The sequence below is a fragment of the Rhinoderma darwinii genome, chromosome 3 (assembly GCF_050947455.1).
Source record: "Rhinoderma darwinii isolate aRhiDar2 chromosome 3, aRhiDar2.hap1, whole genome shotgun sequence".
Lineage (NCBI taxonomy): Eukaryota > Metazoa > Chordata > Amphibia > Anura > Rhinodermatidae > Rhinoderma > Rhinoderma darwinii.
Window position 1 is genome coordinate 363,064,938 of NC_134689.1, and position 27,226 is coordinate 363,092,163.

Sequence of the window (27,226 nt, forward strand, 5' to 3'; positions counted from 1 at the left end):
GATGTGAAAAATAAGTGGTTTTATTCGGCCAACAAACAGCGACGTTTCTGTCCTACAATAGGACCTTTATCAAGCATGGTGATATACTGAGTGCTAGCGGTTTATAAAGAGCAAAAGAGCATTTACATAATTAATCTCATTAAAATACAAATAAAGTGCAAAGTGCAAAAAATACAAAACGTGTGTATGTATGGTATCAAATACAATCAAGACATTGATACATAAAGTGCAAGTGCAGATACATATATAATAAACAACAGTATCGCATAATAAATATGCAACAATACGTGATTACAACATAATCATATATACAGCAGTTGTGTCAGAACTCATCACGTTAGTTCCCCTCACCAATCAGAGCTTCAGGACCTTCATCATCCAAATCGCGTACAGGTTATGTATATAACAGCAATCAGTACACAAAGCGTGGTATTACAAACTATGTGGGTGTGTGTATATGTTGCCGACATCCGGTTGGAAGACCAGAAGTTTTACGTCGCTATGCAACTGGATGCTTCAGGAGCGTAATGATGACAACGCATTCTCCGCCCCGAGCACCTCCCTCGCAAAGCGTCCACCGTTGTCAGGCAACCATCAATCACAAGACTCTGTGTGATTAGAGAGGTAAATGTTGTAACACAATCGCTGCTGGTATAGTGTATAGTCCCAACCAGGAAAAAGATCAAAACTTGATCTAAAATAAGCTCGTGGGGATAGTCAGTGCTGTTGTAACAATATCTCTAGTGATTCACATATGTTGACGGATAAAGTACACCTAAAGGTCCACACGTGGGTATACCAGATCCCTGGCCACACTTCCGTGGTTGAAATGGCTCTAGTCCCCAGGAACTCTAGGATCCATCCAAACACAATATCATGTATATGGGGAATCCAAAAAGATCACAAACGTGTAACGGACCTATATTCATCGATGCAATACCAAATCCGCAAAAGCGATACTTATGTCAATAAAAAGTTTATATCTGGGTAATCAACCCAATATTTACAACTGACTATCTCCATAAGAGACAAGAAATAAGCGATGTATATTTAAAATTATCTTTATTGTATAGGTTGGGACTAAGTCTAACACCAGTAATCAATTTTTGCGAATACATATGGACCAATGATGATAAGAGAATGGTCCCGAAGTTCTGTTGGGATCTAGAATGATACAAAACAAATATATTAATAACAAGAAAATATACCAATAAAGCATAATATAATAAAAACATGTCACCAAAAAAGATGACCAATGAGGACCATAAACGAGAATACATGGGGGAGAGGGGAAGACAAAACGTTACACAGTAATCCTATCCACATTAAATTCTACATTGAGTCCGTTAGGTCTCAATGTATTCAGTGAGAATATCCATTTCAATTCCCTCTTATGTAAAGCCATATGTCTATCACCACCATTGTATAATGGTGGAATATGATCAAGGATCATACATTTTAGATCTCTCTCAGTGTGTCCTTTCTCAGCAAAATGTTTTGCAACAGGTAAATCTAGTTTTTTCTTTCTAATTGAAAATCTGTGATTATTTAGGCGAGTTTTAAACGTGCAGGTAGTTTCACCTACGTATACTAATTGACAAGGGCACCATAGCGCATAGACAACCCAATCAGAGTCACAGGGGAGTGTGTGTGTCTGATATTGTAGTTTCTCCAAGTTTGAGGGTGTATAAAAACATTACCTCTGCACATATATGAACCATTGATGTCATATAGACGAACACAAAACTTTAGAGATAGACTGGTTAAGACGAAAGTTAAAGAATGTAAAAATGCTTCACAGTCTTTATTACAACCACTGAAATTGGGTAATTTTCCCTGCTATAATTGTGTAAACTGTACATATATGTGCAGAGGTAATGTTTTATACACCCTCAAACTGAGAGAAACTACAATATCAGACACACACACTCCCCTGTGACTCTGATTGGGTTGTCTATGCGCTATGGTGCCCTTGTCAATTAGTATACGTAGGTGAAACTACCTGCACGTTTAAAACTCGCCTAAATAATCACAGATTTTCTATTAGGAAGAAAAAACTAGATTTACCTGTTGCAAAACATTTTGCTGAGAAAGGACACACTGAGAGAGATCTAAAATGTATGATCCCTGATCATATTCCACCATTATACAATGGTGGTGATAGACATATGGCTTTACATAAGAGGGAATTGAAATGGATATTCTCACTGAATACATTGAGACCTAACGGACTCAATGTAGAATTTAATGTGGATAGGATTACTGTGTAACGTTTTGTCTTCCCCTCTCCCCCATGTATTCTCGTTTATGGTCCTCATTGGTCATCTTTTTTGGTGACATGTTTTTATTATATTATGCTTTATTGGTATATTTTCTTGTTATGAATATATTTGTTTTGTATCATTCTAGATCCCAACAGAACTTCGGGACCATTCTCTTATCATCATTGGTCCATATGTATTCGCAAAAATTGATTACTGGTGTTAGACTTAGTCCCAACCTATACAATAAAGATAATTTTAAATATACATCGCTTATTTCTTGTCTCTTATGGTGATAGTCAGTTGTAAATATTGGGTTGATTACCCAGATATAAACTTTTTATTGACATAAGTATCGCTTTTGCGGATTTGGTATTGCATCAATGAATATAGGTCCGTTACACGTTTGTGATCTTTTTGGATTCCCCATATACATGATATTGTGTTTGGATGGATCCTAGAGTTCCTGGGGACTAGAGCCATTTCAACCACGGAAGTGTGGCCAGGGATCTGGTATACCCACGTGTGGACCTTTAGGTGTACTTTATCCGTCAACATATGTGAATCACTAGAGATATTGTTACAACAGCACTGACTATCCCCACGAGCTTATTTTAGATCAAGTTTTGATCTTTTTCCTGGTTGGGACTATACACTATACCAGCAGCGATTGTGTTACAACATTTACCTCTCTAATCACACAGAGTCTTGTGATTGATGGTTGCCTGACAACGGTGGACGCTTTGCGAGGGAGGTGCTCGGGGCGGAGAATGCGTTGTCATCATTACGCTCCTGAAGCATCCAGTTGCATAGCGACGTAAAACTTCTGGTCTTCAAACCGGATGTCGGCAACATATATACACACCCATATATCTTGCGATACCACGCTTTGTGTACTGATTGCTGTTATATACATAACCTGTACGCGATTTGGATGATGAAGGTCCTGAAGCTCTGATTGGTGAGGGGAACTAACGTGATGAGTTCTGACACAACTGCTGTATATATGATTATGTTGTAATCACGTATTGTTGCATATTTATTATGCGATACTGTTGTTTATTATATATGTATCTGCACTTGCACTTTATGTATCAATGTCTTGATTGTATTTGATACCATACATACACACAATGCTTTGTAATTTTGGCGCTTTGCACTTTATTTGTATTTTAATGAGATTAATTATGTAAATGCTCTTTTGCTCTTTATAAACCGCTAGCACTCAGTATATCACCATGCTTGATAAAGGTCCTATTGTAGGACAGAAACGTCGCTGTTTGTTGGCCGAATAAAACCACTTATTTTTCACATCTTGGAGTGCTGCAAGATCTCTACTTTTATATATATATATATATATATATATATATATATATATATATATATATATATATATATATATATGTAGCGTCAGGCGTAGGGCATTGGGTAGCGTTAAAGAGGCTCTGTCACCAGATTATAAGTGGACTGTCTCCTACATAATGTGATCGGCGCTGTAATGTAGATAACAGTGGTTTTTATTTTGAAAAAGGATCATTTTTGACCAAGTTATAAACAATTTTAGATTTATGCTAATGAGTTTCTTAATAGACAGCTGGGCGTGTTTTTAGTTTTTCCAACAGGGCGTTGTACAGAGGAGTGTATGATGCTGACCAATCAGCGTCATACACTTCTCATTGTTCCAGGCCAGGGTGATCCACAGCAGAATCACGCTGTTCTCAATCACACTGTGCAGTGATTGATTCCGTCGAGAAAACGGAAACCTGCCGGAACGGTGACAAACGGAAACCATTAGCAATGTTTCCGTCACCATTGATATCAATAGTGATACAAACGGAAGGACAACATTTCCCATCCAAAGTGCTCCCCTACTGCCAAAAAAAGCAGACCCCAAAAGAGATGTCGCGTATGTTCTAAAAACGGCATACGGAGGGAAACCAGTTACCAATGCGACACCTGCCCAGAGAAACAAGGGCTCTGCATTAGGGAATGTTTCTGGGTGTACCATACAACACTAAATTTATAATTTGATTTTAAATATTTCTTATAGCCCTTATGCACTTTCTGTCATTTTTCAAAGTTAAGATTTATTTTTTTTAACTTCACCTTTTATTTACACTATAGCCCACATATAAATTGGAATTCAAGAAAAAATGCAAAATAAAAAATAATAATTTTTACTGTACCCCTAGATGAATACCATTAGGGAAAGATCCCCCACCAAAAAAATAATAATTCTCACTACTGCCCTAGGTGAATACCTTGTCCTGTAAATGACGTATTTGTGGAAAAAAAACACATATTTTTTTTTACACTACATTTGCATTCATTCCTGCAACAAAACGTGGCCTTTAACTACTCACTACACCCCTAGATGAATACCTTAGGGGTGTAGTTTTCAAAATGGGGTTACTTTTTGGTGTGTTACATTGTTCTGCCAGCTGAAATCCTTTGTAAAGAAGGAGTGGGGCCTATAAGTCATTCAAGCTAAAATGATGTCCTGAAAACCATAGAGGGGTTCCTGTAATTTTGGGCCCCACCATGCGGCCAGGCAATGGATTACGTCCTAAGTGGGGGTATTTTTGAAAACAATAGAAGCAGCGCAATAAATGTAGGGGTGCATTTTCTCAGTTTCATGTATTGTGTCCGAAAAATATGTCCTATAAATGACACATTTGTGGAAAAAAAATATCAAAATTGTATTTTTTACACTGTCTGCATTAAATTCAGCAAAGAACTGTGTGGTCAAAATACTCACTGTAGATAACAACAGTTGTTTTTATTTAGAAAAACGATAATGTTTGAGCAAGTTATGAGCAATTTTAGATTTATTCTAATTAGTTTCTTAATGACCAACTGGGCGTGTTTTTACTTTTTACCAATCAGTGACCAATCAGAATCATACGCTTCTCATTGTTCCAGCCCAGCTTCTTTCACTGCACAATCACACTGTAAGGGTATGTGCACACACACTTAATTACGTCCATAATTGACGGACGTATTTCGGCCGCAAGTACCGGACCGAACTACAGTACGGGACAGTTGTCCTGCAGCGAGGCAGGGACTCCTAGTATCGTACATAAGTATGATGCTAGGAGCCCGGCTCCCTGCACTGTGTACGGTCCGGCACTTGCGGCCGAAATACGTCCGTCAATTACGGACGTAATTAGTGTGTGTGCACATACCCTTAAACTCTGGACCTGGAACTCTGTAAAGTTGGTAAAAAGTAAAAACACGCGCAGTTGTCTATTAAGAAACTAATTAGCATAAATCTAAAATTGCTCATAACTTGCTCAAAAAGTATTGTTTTTCAAAATAAAAACCACTGTTGTCATCTACATTACAGCGCCGATCAGATTATGTAGATAGGGTACTTTTAATCTGGTGACAGAGCCTCTTTAACCCCTTCCCTACATTTCCCTTCCCATACGTTTGGATACGTCATGGAAAGCTAGTGCTTCCCGCATTTTGCCGTATCCATACGCCAAATGCTTGGCACCGTCTCAGAAGCTGAGCTGGTGCCATCATCGCCGGATGTCAGCGGATCTTACAGCTGACATCCGGCTGTAATGGCGGGGACCGAAATTAGCTTAGATCCCCGCCATTAACCCCTTAAATGCAGCGCTCAAACGTGATTGCTGCATTTAAGGTGTTTGCAGCTCATCGGAACCCCAGCAATGAAATTGTCGGTGTTACGGTGGCTGCATATGGAAACCGGACGCCTAATACTGGCCGCCCGGTCTGCCTAGCACGGAAGCCGGTCAGGACCCGCCCAGCGGCAGAGCCTGATCGGCTTCCGTAGCCGCCGGCAAGATGGCGCCGACTCAGGACCTGATCCGGCGTCATCAGCGGTGGAAGTCAGCTGTATGTTACAGCTGACATCCACCTGTAACGGCAGGAACCGGAGCTAGCTCCGATCCCTGCCATTAACCCCTTCGATGCAGCGAACGAAAGTGATTGCTGCATCTTAGCGGTTGCTAGCAGATCGCCAGCCCTGACAGGCAATCAGGAGAAACAATGGCCTCCTGCTCTGCCATTACGGAAGCCGATTAGGCCCCGCCGGGAGGCGAAGCCTAAACAGCTTGCTGTCAGTGAATAACTGACAGATCTAATACATTGTACTACGTAGGTAGCGCAATGTATTAGAAAAAAAAAATCTGACAGTTGGACCTTCAAGTCCCCTAGTGGGACATGAAAAAAAAAGTGAAAAAAATAAGTTTGAAAACATAGTAAAAGTTTCAAGTAATAAAATAAAACGCAATCGCCCTGTTCCCTAATCAAGTCCTTAAAGAGGCTCTGTCACCAGATTTTCAAACCCCTATCTCCTATTGCAGCAGATCGGCGCTGCAATGTAGATAACAGTAACGTTTGGTTATGACCATTTTTATATTTATGCAAATGAGGCTTTCTTAAGTACAACTGGGCGTGTTTAAAGTAAAAGTACAACTGGGCGTGTAGTGTGTGTGTGTGTGTGTGTGTGTGTGTGTGTGTGTGTGTGTGTGTGTGCGTGCGTGCGTGCGTGCGTGCGTGTAACATCTGGGCGTTTTTACTTGTTTTACTAGCTGGGCGTTGTGAATAGAAGTGTATGATGCTAACGAATCAGCATCCTCCACTTCTCTTCGTTACCACCCAGCTTCTGGCAGTGCACAGATGCACAGCGTGTTCTCGAGAGATCACGCTGTGACGTCACTTCCTGCCCCAGGTCCTTCATCGTGTCGGACGAGCGAGGACACATCGGCACCAGGCGACAGAGGCTACATCGACTTACCTGCAAACGCCAATGCTGCTGCAGAATCAACTGTAGCCTCTGTCGCCTGGTGCCGATGTGTCCTCGTTCGTCCGACACGATGCAGGACCTGGGGCAGGAAGTGACGTCGCAGCGTGCTCTCTCGAGAACACGCTGTGTGTCTGTGAACTGCCAGAAGCTGGGTGGTAACGAAGAGAAGTGGAGGATGCTGATTCGTCAGCATCATACACTTCCATTCACAACGCCCAGATGTACATACACAATACACGCCCACTTGGACATAACTTTAAACACGCCCAGTTGTACTTAAGAAAGGCTCATTTGCATAAATATAAAAATGGTCATAACTTGGCCAAAAATGCTCGTTTTTGAAAAAAACAAAACGTTACTGTTATCTACATTGCAGCGCCGATCTGCTGCAATACGAGATAGGGGTTTGAAAATCTGGTGACAGAGCCTCTTTAATTATTGAAAAAATAATAATAAACCATACGTATTTGGTATCGCCACGACCGTAACGGTCTGAGCTATAAAAATATTATATTATTTATTGCACATGGTGAACAGCGTAAAAAAAAAATCTTTACCAGAGTTTCTGTTTTTTGGTCACTTTGCCCTACAAATATTGGAATAAAAAGTGATCAAAAAGCCGCACGTATCCAAAAATGGTACATATAAAAACTATAACTCGTCTCGCATAAAACAAGCCCTCATACAGCTCCGTCAACAAAAAAGTTATGGTTCTCACAACTTGCCGACAGAAAAAATACATTCTTTTTACAAAAGTAATTTTAGTGTGCAAAACGTTGTAAAACATAAAAAAGTGCTATAAAATATTTATCGCCGGAATCGGACTGACCCGCAGAATAAAGTTAACATGTAATTTATAACGTGTGGTGAACGCTGTATAAAAAAAACCATGCCAGAATTGCGTTTTTTTTGGTTACCTGGCCTCCCAAAATATAGGATAAAAGGTGATCAAAAAGTCGCATGTACCCCAAAATGGTACCAATAATAACTACAGCTCGTCCCGCAAAAAAAAAAGCCCTCGTACCACTACGTCTATGAAAAAATAAAATTAGTTATGGCTCCAATAAGTCAGGAAATAAAAAATATACGGTTGTGCAGGCCCGAGGGGAACATTTCTTCTGTTTCAAGAGGCGATTTATCAAGGGCCTAAAATTAGGCAACCAGGAAGGGGAGGGCCCAAACATATCTGCTGGAAGCGACGGTGCCCGTATTATACCAGGACAACACTTTCCCAGTAAAACTCCCCAAACTGCAAAGTTGCAGAGTGTGGACCAAAAGGGGCATAAGAAAGGACGCCATATATCAGTGCGACACCGACCTGTGCAGAACAGATTGTGTCACAGCGTAACACACATCTATGGATCATTTTATTGTTTTTTTTCCCCATTCTTATACCACCTGACTATGCCCCTGATATACTCTGCCCAGCTTACATGTACCCCCACATTATAAACGGAAACACCAGCAATACTCAAACAAAACTACTACCAAGCAAAATCTACGCTTCAAAAGCCAAATGGCGCTCCCTCCCCTCTGAACCCTACAGCGTGCCCAAACAGCAGTTTCCTTCCACATATATGGCATCACCATACCCAGGAGAACCCTTTTAACAATTTTTGGGGTGTGTCTCCCCAGTGGCATAAGCTGGGCACGACATATTTGCCACTGAAATGGCATATCTAGGGAAAAATATTAATTTTTAATTTGCACCATCCGCAGCGCATTCATTTATGTAAAAGACCTGTGGGATGAAGATGCTCACTACACCCTTAATAAATGCCTTGAGGGGTGCAGTTTCCAAAATGGGGTCACTTCTCGGGTTTATTTTTATTATTTCACATCAGAGCCTCTGCAATTGTGAACCAATATTTTGCAAATCGCCAAATTAGGCCTCAATTTTACATGGTACTCTTTCACTCCTGAGCCTGGTCGAATGTCCAGGCAAAAGATTAGGGTCACATGTAGGGTGTTTCTAAAACTGGGAAACACCGCATAATAATTAGAGTGCTGTCTTGTTATGGTGGCACAAGCTGGGCACCACATTTTGGCATATCTATGGAGAAAAAAAATCCCATTTTCACTCTGCAACATCGAGTGCACACGAATTTCTACAAAACACCTGCGGGGTTAAAATGCTCACTACACCACTAGGTAAATGCATTGAGGGGTGTAGTTTCCAAAATGGGGTCACTTCTGGGGGGTTTCCACTGTTTTGGTCCCACAGGCGCCCAGAAACCAATCCAGCAAAATCTGCACTCCAAACAGCGCTCCTTCCCTTCTGAGCCCTGCCGTGTGCCCGAACAGCAGTTTATGACCACATGTGGAGTATTGTTTTACTCGGGAGAAATTTTTTTCCTTTAGTCCTTGTGGAAGTGAGAAAAAACTAGCTAAACCTACATTTTCTTTGAAAAAATTTAGATCTTAATTTTCACGGCCTACTTCCAATAATTTCTGTAAAAAACCTGTGCGTTCAAAATGCTCACTATACCCCTAGATAATTTCCTTGAGGTGTGTAGTTTCCCAAATGGGGTCACTTTTGGGGGATTTCCACTGTTTGGCATCAGAAGACCAATTCAAACCTGACATGGTGCCTAAAATATATTCTAATAAAAATAAGGCCCCAAAATCCACTAGCTGCTCCTTTGCTTCTGAGGCCTGTGCTTCAGTCCATTAGCACACTAGGGCCACATGTGGGATATTTCTAAAAACTGCAGAATCTGGACAATAAATATTGAGTTGCATTTTTCTGGTAAAACTTTCTGTGTTACAAAAAATATGGATTAAAAATTAATTTCTGCAAAAAAAAACGAAATTTGTAAATCTCATCTCTACTTTGGTTTAATTCCTGTGAAACGTCTAAAGGGTTAAGAAACTTTCTAAATGCTGTTTTGAATACTTTGAGGGGTGCAGTTTTTAAAATGGGGTGACTTATTGGGTGTTTCTAATATATAAGGCCCTCAAAGCCACTTCACAACTGAACTGGCCCCTGTATAAATAGCCTTTTGAAATTTTCTTGAAAATGTGAGAAATTGCGGCTAAAGTTCTAAGCCTTGTAACGTCCTAGAAAAATAAAAGGATGTTCAAAAAATGATGACAAACTAAAGTAGACATATGGGGGATGTTAATTAGCAACAATTTTGCGTAGTATAACTGCCTGTATTACAAGCAGATACATTTAAATTGAGAAAAATACAAATTTTTGCAATTTTTCGCTAAAATATGGTGTTTTTCACAATTAAATATTGAACGTATCGAGCAAATTTTGCCAGTAACATAAAGTCCAATGTGTCACGAGAAAATAATCTCAGAATCGCTTAGATAGGTGAAAGCATTCCGACGTTATTACCACATAAAGTGAAACATGTCAGATTTGAAAAATGAGGCTCTGTCAGGAAGGTCAAAAGTGGCTAAAGAGGGAAGCGGGGTTAAGTGGTAAATATAAATAATTTTTTGTATGTAAACATTTCCTCCCTTCATTTGTTAAGGATCTGTCCAGCATGTCTAGCAGTCCGGCTTCCAGCCCAAAAACCAAGTTAACTGCAATCCCCTCGTCTCATAAACCAGGACAGACCACTGTGCCTTTAAAGACTCAATTACTAAGACCAGGAGCCACTGCAAACTCTAAACAAGCTCAAGGTGAGTGTTTGACTGGATGCTATAGGCAATAGAATAGATGTTCTCCGAATGCAGCTATGAGTAGACTTGTCCACAGTGGTAATTATATATCTTGTTTTAATAAAATTATTTTCTCCTTTATATTGTTGGGGAACACAGCACCATGGGTATACACTACCGTTCAAAAGTTTAGGGTCACTTAGAAATTTCTTTATTTTTGAAAGAAAAGCACAGTTTTTATCAATGAAAATAACATTAAATTAATCAGAAATACACTCTATACATTGTTAATGTGCTAAATGACTCTTCTAGCTGCAAACGTTTGGTTTTTAACCCCTTCCCGCTCCTTGACGTACTATTACGTCATGGCAGCTGTATCGTTCGCGCTCCATGCCGTAATAGTACGTCTCGGGAGTAACGGCCGTTTCGGCCGTCCTCCCGACACATACAGGAGCTGTGACGCTGCTGTCTTGTTCAGCAGCTGTCACAGCTCCTACAGCGGGGACTGATCGCTGTGTCCCCGCTGATTAACCCCTTAAAAGCCGCGTTCTATAGAGATCGCGGCTTTTTAGGGGTTAAGCTGCCATCGCCGGCCTGCTACGCGATAGCGGCCGGCGATGGTGACTATGGCAACCGGACACCAAACAATGGCGTCCGGCTATGCCATAGACGGAAGCCTAGTGGGTCCTGATAACGTCAGGACCCACTATGATTGCTGTCAGTGAGTAGCTGACAGTTCTAATACACTGCACTACGCATGTAGTGCAGTGTATTAGAATAGCGATCAGAGCCTCCTGCCCTCATGTCCCCTAGTGGGACAAAGTAATAAAGTTAAAAAAAAGTTAAAAAAAGATGTGTAAAAATAAGAAAATAAAAGATTTAAAAGTAATAAAAGTAAAAATCCCCCCTTTTCCCTTATCAGTCCTTTATTATTAATAAAAATATATAAACAAACAAATAAACTATACATAATTAGTATCGCCGCGTCCGTAACGGCCTGAACTACAAAATTATTACATTTATCCCGCACGGTGAACGCCGTAAAATAAAATAATAATAAACCGAACCACAATCACAATTCTTTGGTCACTTCACCTCCCAAAAAATGGAATAAAAAGAGATCAAAAAGTCGCATGTACCTAAAAATGGTACTGATCGAAACTACAGTTCGTTACGCAAAAAATAAGTCCTCGCACGGCTTTATTGATTGAAAAATAAAAACGTTATGGCTCTTAGAATAAGGTAACACAAAAAGTGAATGATTGTTTACAAAACGTATTTTATTGTGCAAACGCCATAAGACATAAAATAAAACTATAAACATCTGGTATCGCCGTAATCGTATCGCCCCGCAAAATAAAGTGAATATGTCATTTATAGCGCACGGTGAACGCTGTAAAAAAAAACGAAAAAAAAACCAATTGTACAATTGCTGTTTTTTAGTCACCACGCCACCTAAAAATAGAATAAAAACTGATCAAAAAGCCGCATGCACCCCAAGAAAACTACAATGGATTCCTCAAGGGGTCTAGTTTCCAAATTGGGGTCACTTTTGGGGGGTTCCCAATGTTTTGGCACCACAAGACCTCTTCAAACCGGACATGGTGCCTAATAAAAAAGAGGCCTCAAAATCCACCAGGTTCTCCTTTGCTTCGGAGGCCGGTGCTTCAGTCCATTACCGCACTAGGGCCACATGTGGGCTATTTCTCAAAACTGCAGAATCTGGGCAATACGTATTAAGTTGCGTTTCTCTGATAAATCCTTTTGTGTTATAAAAAAAATGGTATAAAGAGGATTTTCTGAAAAAAAAAAAAATGTAAATTTCACCTCTACTTTGCTCTAAATTTTTGTCACAACACCCATAAATGAATTCCTTGAGGGGTGTAGTTTCCAAAATGGGGTCATTTGTGGTGGGTTTCTATTACTTTGATACCTCTGGGGCTCTGCAAATGCGACATGGCACCCGAAAACCAATTCAGCAAAATCTGTACTCCAAAGAACACACAGCGCTCCTTTCCTTCTGAGCCCTCCCATGGGCCCAAACAGCAGTTTATCACCACAAATGGGGTATTTCCGCACTCAGGACAAATTGGGCAACAAAATGGAGTATTTTATTTCTTGTGAAAATAAGAATTTTTTAGCTAAAACGACATATTATTGGAAAAAATATATTTTTTTTTAATTCCCAGCCCAATTCAAATAAGTTCTGTGAAGAAACTATGAGGTCTAAATGGTCACATTACCCATAAATGAATTTCTTGAGGGGTGTAGTTTCCAAAATGGGGTCACTTCTGGTGGGTTTCCATTGCTTTGATACCTCTGGGGGCTCTGCAAATGCGACATGGCACACGAAAACCAAACCAGCAAAATCTGTACTCCAAAGAACACACAGCGCTCCTTCCCTTCTGAGGCCTCCCATGGGCCCAAACGGCAGTTTATTGCCACAAATGGGGTATTGATGCACTCAGGAGAAATTGGGCAACAAAATTGAGTATTTTGTTCCCTGTGAAAATAAGAAATTTTGGTAAAAAATTACATCTTATTGGAAAAAATGTCATTTTTTTAATGTCACAGCCCAATTGAAATAGGTGCTGTGAAAAAACTGTGTTGTCAAAATGGTCACATTACCCATAAATGAATTCCTTGAGGGGTGTAGTTTCCAAAATGGGGTCACTTTTGGTGGGTTTCCATTGCTTTGATACCTCTGAGGCTCTGCAAATGCGACATGGCACCCGAAAACCAATCCAACAAAATCTGGACTCCAACAAACATATAGCGCTCCTTTCCTTCTGAGCCCTCCCATGGGCCCAAACGGCAGTTTATCACCACAAATGGGGTATTGCCACACTAAGGACAAATTGGGCAACAAAATGGGGTATTTTGTTCCCTGTGAAAATAAGAAATTTTGATCACAAATGACATTTTATTGGAAAAAATGAAATTTTTTTCATTTCAGAGCCCAATTCAAATACGTACTGTGAAAAAACTGTGCGGTCAAAATGGTAACAACAACCCTAAATGAATTCCTTGAGGGGTGTAGTTTCCAAAATGGGGTCACTATTGGGGGATTCCTACTGTTTTGACACCTCAACACCTCTTCAAACCTGGCATGCTGCCTAAAATATATTCTAATAAAAAAGAGGACTCAAAATGCACTAGGTGCTTCTTTGCTTCTAGGGCTTGTGTTTTAGTCCACGAGCGCAGTAGGGCCACATGTGGGACATTTCTAAAAACTGCATAATCTGGACAATACATATTTAGTAGTGTTTCTCTGGTAAAACCTTCTGTGTTACAGAAAAAAAAATGAATAAAATTGAAATTCAGCAAGAAAAATGAAATTTGCAAATTTCACCTCCACTTTGCTTTAATTCCTGTGAAATGCCTGAAGGGTTAAAAAACTTTCTAACTGCTGTTTTGAATACTTTGAGGGGTCTAGTTTTTAAAATGGGGTGTTTTATCAGGGTTTCTAATACATAGGCCCCACAAAGCCACTTCAGAACTCAAGAGGTACCTTAAAAAAAAGGCTTTTGAAATTTTCTTAAAAATATGAGAAATTGCTGTTTATGTTCTAAGCCTTGTAACGTCCAAGAAAAATAAAAGAATGTTCAAAAAACGATGCCAATCTAAAGTAGACATATGGGAAATGTGAACTAGTAACTATTTTGGGTGGTATAACCGTCTGTTTTACAAGCAGATGCATTTAAATTCTGAAAAATGCAATTTTTTCAAAATTTTCTCTACATTTTGCAATTTTTCACCAATAAACACTGAATATATCGACCAAATTTTACCACGAACATGAAGCCCAATGTGTCACGAGAAAACAATCTCAGAATCGCTTGGGTAGGTTTAAGCATTCTGACGTTATTACCACATAAAGTGAAATATGTCAGATTTGAAAAATGGGCTCTGAGCCTTAAGGCCAAAACTAGGCTGCGTCCTTAAGGGGTTAATGCAATATCTACATAGGTGTATAGAGGCCCATTTCCAGCAACCATCACTCCAGTGTTCTAATGGTACATTGTGTTTGCTAACTGTGCTAGAAGGCTAATGGATGATTAGAAAACACTTGAAAACCCTTGTGCAATTATGTTAACACCGCTGTAAACAGTTTTGCTGTTTAGAGGAGCTATAAAACTGACCTTCCTTTGAGCTAGTTGAGAATCTGGAGCATTACATTTGTCGGTTCGATTAAACTCTCAAAATGGCTATAAAAAGAGAGCTTTCATGTGAAACTCGACAGTCTATTCTTGTTCTTAGAAATGAAGGCTATTCCATGCGAGAAATTGCCAAGAAACTGAAGATTTCCTACAACGGTGTGTACTACTCCCTTCAGAGGACAGCACAAACAGGCTCTAACCAGAGTAGAAAGAGAAGTGGGAGGCCCCGCTGCACAACTGAGCAACAAGACAAGTACATTAGAGTCTCTAGTTTGAGAAATAGACGCCTCACAGGTCCTCAACTGGCAGCTTCATTAAATAGTACCAGCAAAACGCCAGTGTCAACGTCTACAGTGAAGAGCCGACTCCGGGATGCTGTCCTTCAGGGCAGAGTGGCAAAGAAAAAGCCATATCTGAGACTGGCTAATAAAAGGAGAAGATTAATATGGGCAAAAGCACACAGACATTGGACAGAGAAAGATTGGAAAAAAGTGTTATGGACAGACGAATCGAAGTTTGAGGTGTTTGAATCACACAGAAGAACATTTGTGAGACACAGAACAACTGAAAAGATGCTGGAAGAGTGCCTGACGTCATCTGTCAAGCATGGTGGAGGTAATTTGATGATCTGGGGTTGCTTTGGTGCTGGTAAAGTGGGAGATTTGTACAAGGTAAAAGGGATTTTGAATAAGGAAGGCTATAACTCAATTTTGCAACGCCATGCCATACCCTGTGGACAGCGCTTGATTGGAGCCAATTTCATCCTACAACAGGACAATGACCCAAAGCACACCTCCAAATTATGCAAGAACTATTTAGGGAAGAAGCAGGCAGCTGGTATTGTATCTGTAATGGAGTGGCCAGCGCAGTCACCAGATCTCAACCCCATAGAGCTGTTGTGGGAGCAGCTTGACCGTATGGTAGGCAAGAAGTGCCCATCAAGCCAATCCAACTTGTGGGAGGGGCTTCTGGAAGCATGGGGTGAAATTTCTCCCGATTACCTCAGCAAATTAACAGCTAGAATTCCAAAGGTCTGCAATGCTGTAATTGCTGCAAATGGTGCATTCTTTGACGAAAGCAAAGTTTGAAGGAGAAAATTATTATTTGAAATAAAAATCATTCTTTCTAACCTTGTCAATGTCTTGACTATATTTTCTAGTCACTTTGCAACTCATTTGATAAATATAAGTGTGCGTTTTCATGGAAAACACAAAATTGTCTGGGTGACCCAAAACTTTTGAACGGTAGTATAGGTCCTCGCTATTAGAAGGCTGACACTAGGTAGGAGAAGTCTAGGCTCCACAGTCAGGCCATAACCTTCGCACAGATCATAGCTAAATCAGTTTTAGCCTAGCCTCCGTAGGAGGCAGACATGACCTAATAATCAGTTCTGCCGCTATTTTTTAATCTTAGTTTTATGTCTTTATTTATTTTTCTTAGCTGCAGGTGGGTTATCAGCCTTTTCAAGAACCTAGTCAAACCCCTGCAGGTATCAGGAAGCCACGCATTACTCTGCACTGACTTTCCTTCACCGCCGGTCACCTAACTTGCATTTCTGCAGATGGAGTGCTAGTTGCCCTACTATATGTGCAAGGTTCCTTAAGAGGGGACTTTGCGCTCATCTGAAGACTACATAGGGTTAGTATGAATCTCAGGAGGGCACACTTAATTCCATTCCCTAGCTTGGTAATATTATATATGGGCATCCTACAGGCCTCAGTATCTTCGCTAACTAAATTTAGCAATGGCCGTTTTTTATTTGGACTGAACCACCTAACTGGGACTACTGCACCTACCATACCTTTTTCTTGTGTTAGGGGTATGAACTTCTTACATTTTCAGCCAATACTTTGCCTTATAGCAGTGATGGAACAAGTGACGCCGGCCATGCTCAAAAGTTTACTGTCCGGCTTTTTGGAAGCCTAGGCTGCTACCTCTGACCTATCCTGTCGTTTCTCCCAAAGGTGGTCTCTAGCTTCCATATCAATGAAGGGATTGTCCTCCCTTCCTTTCGCATGTTGGTTCCAGCCTGTCCTCAGAAGTCTATCGGTCCAATGGTAAAGTTCCTCCTTTTCGGATCACTGCCCATTCTACAAGGACTGTTGCTGCCTTCTGAGCGTATAGTCATTAAGCTTCAGTTGCTCAGGTCTGCAAGGCTGGTACCTGGGCTTTGGTGCGCACCTTCATCAAATTTTACCAGGTTAAGTCTTTGGCCTCTGATGGCAGTCTGGGTCACAAGCTGCTGCAGGCAGCAGTGCGTTAGGCAGGTCGCATGCCTGTACTTTTTCCGTTAATTTTCTTCCCACCCTCTAAACTTCTTTAGGATGTCCTATGGTGCTGTGTCCCCAATGATAAAACCCTCACTTTAAAATCCTTTTCTCGATGAATTCATTACGGACACAGATCCCGCACTCTTTTTTTACTTTGTTCCAGGCCCGGGACCTGTTGTTTTGGTTGTTTGCTTTTTGTCTTCTGCACAATCAGATTTAGCTAGTTTTAGGGAAGAGTATGGCCTGCTTGGGCGGAGCCAAGAATTTTCCTATCCTTGTCATCCTCATAGGGACGAGGGCCTATACCCATGATGCCCAATGAATTCAAAGATAAATTGATTTTACGGGGAGTACAAAAATCCTATTATAAAGTGGCATATTTCCCTGATGTTATTTTTGGTGGCTGAAGGACATCTGTTTCATTGGAGGACACAGACCATGGGTATATCCTGTTGCCTCTAGGAGGTGTGACATGAGAAATAAAATAAAAAAGTGTTGGCCCCTCTTACAGTATATACCTTTAAGCGACACTGAGTTTTTTCAGTCTTAGCTCATTGTCCGTAGGAGGCAGACACCTTCTGGTACAGCAGGCTGTCTTTGCTTCTGGCGGCTCCTCCCCAGCTATCTCTGATGGCTCTCCTCCCCGGCGATCCCTCTTCTCTGGTTACTCTCTATCCGGGTCATCCCTCGGGGCCACTTCTTTCTTCATCTCCACTGGCAGCACCTCTCTATGGACGTCAGCCTTCGGGGGTTGGGGAGGTGCCTTCCGGAATCTCACCGCCCAGGGCCTCTGGTCCCACCAGGAAGCCATTTTCCCCATCAACATTCTGGAACAGATTTTCCTCTGTCTCAGTCACTGGATGACTCTTCTGACCGGCGGTCTGAGTCTAGACAGACCATGTCAGAGCAGTTGCCTACCTCAATAACCAAGACGGGACACAGTGTTTGGCAGTGATAGCGCAAGCGTTCAAGATTCTGAAATGGGCGAAGCTTTACATTCCTGCTCTCTTGGCAGTGCAAATTCTCAGGGTTCAGCAATAGGGTCGCGGATTATCTTAGTCGCATACAGGTCGACCCAGGGGAACGGGGTCTTCATCACGAGGTGTTAGAACAAATCTGTTCCAGGTAAAGCACACCGGACATGGACTTGCTGGAGTCTCGACTCGCTTGCCAGGTCCTCCTTTTTGTCTTCAGGTCTCGGGATCCAGAGCCGTACTCTCTGATGGCTCCATGGGATCGCTTCAGCCTGATTTACATGCTTCCCTTGTTTCCTCTTCTTCCCAAGCTCCTCAGGAGGATCAAGACCAAGGGGATGTCGCTCGGTACTGGCCGCGCTGTTGCTGGTACACCGACTTGGTGACTCTACTAGCCGACGTTCCCTGCACTTACCTCTTTGGTATGATCTGCTCTCTCAGGGGCCACTCTTCCATCCGAGTTTACAAAACGCTTTCTCTGCCTCCCATTGATTTCAATGGGAGGTTAGAGACGGAACCGCGGGAAGAAAGAGCATGTCGCGGAAGAAAACGCTCGCTGGAAAGAAACCGCCTCCCATTGAAATCAATGGGAGGCGATTTTGGACATTGCTTGGTGTGGTTTCCTCATCAAAAACAGCGCCAAAAAACTCAGTGTGAACTGGGTCTTAAGGGGCAACAGTCCTCTGGCATATAAATCCGATGTCCAGATTTCTTTGCAGGGGTTTGCACACGCAGTGCCCCTCTATTGGCCCCGACTCAGTCTTGGGATCTGACTTTTGTTCTCTCTGTAATGCAGTTGTCTCCTTCTGAATCTCTTCGCAGGATTTCGTTGCACCTGCTCATCTGGAAGGTGGTCTTCCTTGTGGCAGTAAACTCCATCAGAGGGTCTCCGAGCTGATGGCCCTATCTTATCGTCCTCCTTATTTGACCCAAGCCAGATGAGGCGGTTCCTTCTTTTTTTCTTACAGTGGTCTCCTCTTTCTACCTTAACAAGGATATTGTTTTGCCGTCCTGCTAGTCGCCGACGCATCCTAAGAAACGCTCTCTTCATAATTTGGATGATGTCCGTGCCTTGCGGTCTACCTATCGGTCTCGTCCTCCTTTCGCCACTCCGACTCTTTGTTCGTGGTCCTGGAGGGTCCAAAGAAGGGTGGCATCCTCTAAGGCTTCAATTGCTCGATGGCTGCGGTTGGCTATTCGCGAGGTCTACCGGATGAAAGGGAAAGAAACCCTGTAACTCCACTAGGGCTGTTAAAGGGGTTTTCCACATTCTGACAACTGATGACCTATCCACCGGATAGGTCATCAGTATATGATCGGTGCGTGTCTGACACATGGACCCCGCACCGATCCGCCACTCTGGCTGCCTCCCGGCACCGGACGATATTCCCGGCAGTTGGCTCCAGTCAAAGAATAGCGGCCGAGTTGCAGTACTGCAGCTCGGCTCCGATTCAAGTGAATAGGAGCAGAGCTGCAGTTCTGCCGAACGGCCGCTATGCAGTGGTCGGAGCCATCTGCTTCCGACTCCAACTACTGCATACGTTTCAAACATCCGGTGCACGGAGGTAGCCGGAGTGGCGGATCGGTGCGGTGTCCAGGTGTCGGATGCAACGATTATACACTGATGACCTATCCGGAGGACCAGTTGTCAGAAAGTGGAAAACCCCTTTAATGCTTTCTGGCCTGTGCACCATCAGGCTTCACCTCTTCAGCTCTGCAAGGCTGCTACCTGGTAGTATTTGCACACGTTCACCAAATTTTACATGGTGCATACCTTTGCATTCACAGATGCTTCCCTTCGTAGGTATATGCCTACGTCGTTTCTTTTAAGTTCACACCCATTTGGACAGTTTTGGTGACGTCCCATGGTTGGTGTCCCCCAATGAGATGAATGAGAAAATAGGATTTTTTTTATTACACCGTAACACTCGTAAAATCCTTTTCTCGTCCATTCCATTGGGGGACATAGCTCGCACACCTTTTTAGTTATGAAGTTCATAAGTTTGTACGTCAGAAATGGTTTTCTTCTATAGTTCTGATAATATTCTATTACCTTGTCCTACTGCTTCTGTACAGACTGACTAACTCAGTGCCTGTAGAAGGGGCTTATACTGTAGGAAAGGCCAACACTTTTAAAAAAAAAATCTTAGACTACATGCACATGTTGCGTATTTTGCTGTGCAGAAATTTGCAGGTAAACAACACACCTAATCGCGCATTTTTCAATGCAGTTTATAAGTTTGTTTTTTTTGGCGCCGTTTCATGCGGGCTTTGGTGCAAGTTGTATCTGCCTAGTGCTGTGGAAAATTGCAAGTGGAAACACAAGATAAATTGTCATACTGCGGATTTTAAAATCTGCACCGCAGGTCAATTTACATGCGGAAAAATACTGCAGCGTGTACGCGCACATATGCACGGCAAAACCGCATGTAATACGCATCGTGTGCATTGACCCTAAGTGTCACGCCTTCTAGTGACAACAGCATATACCCATGGTCTGTGTTTTCCAATTAACTAAACGAGAAAAGGGGCACTCAAAAAAAATCCTATTTTTCTAGATTTTGACTTTCTGTAATAGTGGGCTTAAGATGACATTAAAAAAAGAATGGCAATACATTGAATAATGCTTTTTAAATAATATTTTGTTATTTAATTGTTTTATTTCAGTGCAGTTTGCTGCTTTTTTGAAACAAAATATGCTGGTGAGAAAGTCTCTCCCAACAGGCTCTTCCTCGTGTGTGTTTGGTGAGTGGAACAGAATAGATTATTTTAATTTGAAGTATATGTTTTACACACTGCTTTTTCAATTAATTCATAGAAATATTTGTACATATATGACCAATAGCATGTAACTGCATTTGATTTCAGAAGTGGTGGAGACATGTACTGTCGTTTGATTAAAACGGTGGTCCCATTATGGGTTGTCTGGAATAATATTTTTTTTATTTAGCCCTCTTAATCATTAAATGTGCTATTACAACTAGCACATCTTAGGCACACAGTTTACCGCTAATAGCGGCCTTTATACGGCAAGTACAGGTGAAGCACATAAAAACCATGTTCTCCACCGTCCCCTGCCGTAAAGACACGACAATTAGTGGCAAACACTATGCGGTCACCACAGGTCGGCTGCATAGCATAAAAGCACCCTAAGAGTTTATTATCATTAAGGCTTTTGAATTACGTGTATAAAACCCCCTTCCCCCGTCCTCAGAACTGAGCACTTCTGCATGCAAACATTGCAGTATCACTCAAGCCTGTACATGGTCTCCCACTATTAGCTGGAACTGTTGTGCTCTTGCGAACTCCCTGAAGGTGTCAAGGGATTATGATCATTTACTAATGCCTCTCCCCTCTATACCCTTAGAATACTTGTTCTTGTAGTCCATTTTGCACACGGTTTGACTAACTGATTTTGAGAGCTTGAATGTTGCCTTGATATTTTTAACCTTTATGGTACGTCGTATAAAGTACAGGTTTTAAAAACTAGTTCAGAATGTATTATAATTTCCATTAATGTTATATTTTTTTCCCCAATTTCAGTCCCTGTTTCTTCTGAATCTTCAGAAGAGAAAGAAGATGTTAGAGGACTTCTGAAGAGGCCTCCTAGCCCTGGAAGTAACACTGGAGTGAAGCCCTCCAAGCGTGCCAAAATCAAAGTGACCATTGTCTCACATGGAGATGCATCAGGAGGAGGGAACACTAGTTTACAGGAAGGTCTGTTATGGAAAATGCAATGTCTAGTGTGAACGTGCTTCATACTTAACTCTTGTTTGGCTGCAGCCACCTGTTTCCTAGCAGGGTGATTTAAAGGAAATGAGGTTTCTTATCTGAATTACTGAACTGCTTTTCCTTTCCAAACACTGACCACATGGAGGAGCAGGCACTGTACAAGGAGGTCCACATTACACTTCTATGATGAGAGAGCTTGTGCTAGGATAAATTATATCACTATTGAGGACCACTGCAGTTATTTAGAACAGGATTGTGTGTTTATTAAGGTTTGCTGGAAATCCAACCTGTGGTCTGAGCTTGGGTATGTTTTATAGTATACAGAATTAGGCCTTATTCAGACAGCCTATTGTACCCATGTTTAACCCCCTCCCGACATTTGACGTATCCTTACGCCAAAGTTGGGTAGGGGAAGTATGGAACGGGCTCACGGAGTGAACCCACTCCATACGATGCCGGTGTAGGCTGTTTGTTACAGCCGACACTTCAGAGTAACGAGCGGCATCGCGCTTGAGTGCAATCCCGCTCGTTTAACTCGTTAAATGCTGCGGTCAATAGCGACAGCAGCAATTAAATCGTTAGAAAAAGGGGGGCGACCCCCTGTAACAGCTCATTGCGCCCCCCGCAATGCAATCGTGGGGGGGGGGGGCTATTGTTGCTATAGCTGCCTGGGGGCCTAATGAAGGCCCCCATGGCCGCCATCTTTGTGCACCTATTATGGCAATAAACTGCAATACATTAGTATTGCATAGTAAAAAAATAAAATAAATGAACATAATTGGTATCGCCGCATCGGTAAAAGTCTGAACTATTACAATATATCATTATTTAACGCGCACGGTGAACGCCGTAAAAAAAATTTTATCTCTATTTTTTGGTCACCTACTCTCCCACAAAAAATGAAATAAAAAGTGATCAAACCGTCGCATGTACACCAAAATGGTATTATTAAAAACTACAGCTTATCCCGCAAAAAATAAGCCCTCATACCACTTAATCGACGGAAAAATAAAAACGTTATGGCTCTCGGAATTTGGCGACACAAAATACATTTTCTTTTTTACACTTCGGTTTCTACTTGTAAAAGTAGTAAAATATAGAAAAAAACTATATATATTTGGTATCGCAGTAATCGTATTGACCCACAGAATGAAGTTAACATGTTGTTTTAATTGCACAGTGAATTCCGTTAAAACAGCGCGCAAAAAACCATGGAGGAATCGCTGGTTTTTTTTTTCATTTTCTACCCCACAAATAATTTTTACCCGTTTCCTAGTACATTATATGGCAAAACACATGGTGCTACGAAAAATTACATCTCGTCCCGCAAAAATCATGTCCTCTTAGGACTATATCGACGGAAAAATAAAGACGTTATGGCTTTTGGAAGGTGGGGAGGAAAAAATGAAAATCTTAAAAAGGGGTTAAAGGGGTGCACTGGATCAGAAAAAACATAGCTGCTTTCTTCCACAAACAGCGCCACACCTGTCAGTAGGTTGTAGGTGGTATTGCAGCTCAGCCCCATCATTCAAAGGGGTTGACCAATTTATGTCTAATGTTAAAAAATGTGTGGTAAAGATAAAAATATATACAACTTACTAATATCTACATTTTAGAAGTTCTTTGAAATTTCTCTATTTGTGAAGCCACACCTCCTTGTTAGCCAAGTCTTCTGTCCCAACCGCACTCCAGTCCAGAAAATCGCCGTAGATGGAGGGGCATGTGTCGAGACATCTCTTTCAGCCTCCTCTATTAAAACACATTGCTCTTGCCCTTTCCTGGACGTCCAGGCCCTGAGCAAATGCAGATGAAAGCTGTTGATGTTTAATTAAACAATTTTAATGTTGCATTAGGAAACAAAAATACTTGTTGGAAGCACACACATCTCCAAAGTGTCCTTGTAGAATGAAGAATTACCTTAATTGAAATTAAGGGTCCCAGCCAACACAATGCAATACAGCTCCAGACAGTCAAACGTCACAGTTGCCTCTATGCCGTCAGACAGGTATCCTACCCTAGTATCTGCGACTCCTAGCTATGTCCATACAGCATAGCACAGATGAAAGCTTCGTATAATACTTTTATCTGCGCTTGCACAGGTCCTGCATGTCCAGGATACTGGCGCAGGCGCAGTGTGTTTCAATGAAGGAAGCTGATGGATGTGCCTCGTCACATGCCCCTATATCTGCGTGGCATGTGGTTGGGACAGAAGGCTTCGCTAACGAGAGGACGTGGCTTCATATTTAGAGAAAGCGACGCAGAACTTCTAAAAAGTAGATATTAGTAAGCGACATATATTCATCTTTCCAACACCTTTGTTAACATTAGACATAAAGTGGCCAACCCCTATAAATTGATTTGAGCTACAATACCACACACAACCTGTGGACAGATGTGGTGCGGTTTGAAGGCAGCATTGTTTTTCTAATCCTGGACAACCGTTTTAAGGAATCACTCCCAGCAAAAATCCCCCCTTTTCCCCCTGTTTGTAACGGAGATGGCATGGATGATGCTGACAACATCTGCATGGAGTTTGTATGTTTTCCCTGTGTTTGCGTGGGTTTCCTCCGGGTACACCGGTTTCCTCCCACAACCCGAAAACATACCAATAGAGAATTTAGATTGTGAGCCCCAATAGGGACAGTAAAAGAGGACCTTTGTACAGCGCTGCAGAATATGTTGGCGCTATATAAGTAACTGAAATAAATAAATAATAATAAAACACACCTATGTCTTTATTTTGTAGTTTCAGCCTCAGTTCTGGGCTGCCGTTTTTCACATGACCCTCGCGCTCACTAACTGAATCTTACAGTATCTGCTGTGTGAACAGCAATTCATTCCTAGCAGACTCACTTCAAGGCTGTAATGGGAATAAATAGAGCGATACTGTAAGATTCAGTTAGTTAGCGCAGTGGTCATGTGGCCCATAACGGAGGCTGAAACTATAAGATAAAGCCATAAGTGAGTTTTTTAACCATAGTATCGTTTCTGTCACCTCAATTACAAACGGGGAGGCCCAAAACATTTTTGCTGGGAGTCCTTCTTTAATCACCACATAGAACAGTGCAGAAAATATATTTAACCAGCACATGAATAGATGATAAAATCCGTACTATTGTTAAACACGTCATATTTAAAGTGTAACTAAACGTTCAACAAACTTCTGACATGTCAGAAGTTTTGATTGGCGGGGGTTTTCAATAGAAAATCTGAGTCCGTACACCGCTACATCGGCTTTCCGGATAAGGCCGAATAGAAACAAAGCAGCACAGCGCTCACACAAGCACTTCTGCTGCTTCGTTTTAGCGATTGGTGGCGTCTCGGTGCTCGGACCCCCACCAATCAAAACTTCTGACATGTCACTATGACATGTCAGAAGTTTGAACGTTTAAACATACTCCTTAATGACTTCTTCGCAAATAAGCAATATTACTGCACAATTATAGTTTCGCTATATCATTTCGGTTTGTCTGGTTAATATCTGAATCCAATGCAATTCCACACAGTCCGCTTCCCTGCATGAATTCTACATTATGGAAGAATGTAAAAAGAAAAATCATCCATAATTATTAGTTACGTGGTCCACGATAGGCCCATGATCCCGGCCCACAATTCAGTTTTTCTGTCCATCCAATCAAAGCGTATCTTGCCTGTATTAGTCTTCTACCCCCCTATGAATTCTCCATTCCACTGTAGAAGTAACAACCTATATGAAAACCAAAAAAATGGCACCCAGAGAAACTGGCACTTTAGCGCTACATAGATGAATATTACAACACTACATAGCAAAATTCCTTTAATTTAGCACCAAGTAATCTGTAAATCCCAGCAATCCATTTTCTAACAAAGTTAGTCCTGTGCTGGATTATCATGACAACTTCCTGATAGTCCAGCGCTGTTTGGGGTCTGCGGTTTTGGAGCAGTCGATATGTTCTTTGTAACTAATTCATCTTCACTTCTTCCTGTGAGCTTTATTGTCTATTGTGCCATTATGGAGAATATAAAGTCGACTTTTCAGTATACATAAGCATGTATTCTCCATAACAATGCCTGCATTACCAAAATAGGCCGCCTATGGGAGCATTCACAGGAATATTCCCACATGTCCGCACTGACATCCCAACACAGATCTCCACATGGGCCCTTAGAAGTTAAGTGTATTGAATAGTGGATTTATATTCTTCTTGATGGTAAATTGGGCCCTGAGGTTCACAGGGAATAGTGTAGATTATTTAGTTACAAACTGGAAATTACAATGTAAATTGTGTGGATTTTAGGGCTCAGACATATATACGAGCTTATTTTTAACTTTGCATGATTGTACACATATCTAACTTCTGATTATATTTCTTTGATGCAGCTTCAAAGTCTTCATCTGCAGCCATGATTGGCCAAACTCCAGTAAACTCCAAAGAGATGACCAGCCTTCTTACATCACCTAAGTACGTTCTAAGTGTTAGAAATTCAATCTAGTGGGGCTTGTGTATGTTTCCAGTTATATTTTTTTTTACAATTTTGCACAATAGACTTGTATTTCATATTTAAAATATTTGTAAAGAAGTTTGCAAATGTTTTGGTCATTAAACGACCGCTGGCAGTTTTTTTACGGCCAGCAGTCAGGGTCTCTGAAGTCTGCCGTATAGACATATTACGGCGGCACTTCAGAGAGTGCGCACATGCGATCCCGTTTCTAACAGCCCTGGGCAGTGTCAGGGGCTAATCTTTTGGTCCCTGAACATGTGATCGCTGTGACAACCAATCACAGCGATCACATGCATTTCTATGTAAATATAGTGTGCGCGCAATCGCGTGCACACAGCCCTGTGCCCACGCTGTTACTAACAGCTCTGAGCACTGGGCAGAGTATCAGGGACCAATCTGATGGTCCCTGAACATGTCATCGCTGTGAAAACCTATCACAGCGATCACATTTGTTTTTATTTTGACATTTCTGGCAGCAAATCTCCTGCCTCTATTCTTCTCCTCACACATTGTTTCAGTGTGAGGAGAAGAAGAGACTCGAGAAAATTGCTGCCAGAATAATACTGTGAAATAAAAGTGTTAGGCCTGATTCTGACGAACGTGAGCTTTTTGCGCACGCAAAAACCGCAGCGTTTTGCGTGCGCAAAAGGCACTTGACAGCTCCGTGTGCCCTGTTCATATGGATGCGCGGCTGCGTGCTTTTCGCGCAGCTGCCATCTTTATGACACTCCGTTTGGATGTTTGTCAACAGAAAAGCACGTGGTGCTTTTCTGTTTACATTCATTCTTTTACTGTTATTGCGCGAATAACGCTTGTCCCACGGAAGTGCTTCCATGGGGCATGCATGATTTTCACGCACCCATTGACTTCAATGGGTGCGTGATGCGCGAAAAACGCAGACACATAGAACATGTCGCGAGTTTTAGGCAGTGGACCAACGCTGCACAAAACTCAC

The 27,226-nt window shown here is 41.6% G+C and overlaps 1 protein-coding gene across 5 annotated transcripts in view; it reads left to right on the forward strand.

The window, feature by feature from the left end:
• The window catches only part of KANSL3 (KAT8 regulatory NSL complex subunit 3), a 92,906-nt gene that overhangs the window by 35,636 nt on the left and 30,044 nt on the right, over positions 1 to 27,226 (forward strand). For all 5 annotated transcript variants that reach the window (XR_012882517.1, XR_012882518.1, XM_075858593.1 and 2 more), the window contains exons 14-17: positions 10,524 to 10,674; positions 20,725 to 20,802; positions 21,601 to 21,774; positions 26,150 to 26,231. Coding sequence is in view for 3 of the 5 variants with exons in the window: in XM_075858593.1 (XP_075714708.1) it covers positions 10,524 to 10,674; positions 20,725 to 20,802; positions 21,601 to 21,774; positions 26,150 to 26,231 (485 nt within the window). In the remaining 2 variants the exon portion in view is untranslated. The remainder of the gene's footprint in view (positions 1 to 10,523; positions 10,675 to 20,724; positions 20,803 to 21,600; positions 21,775 to 26,149; positions 26,232 to 27,226) is intronic.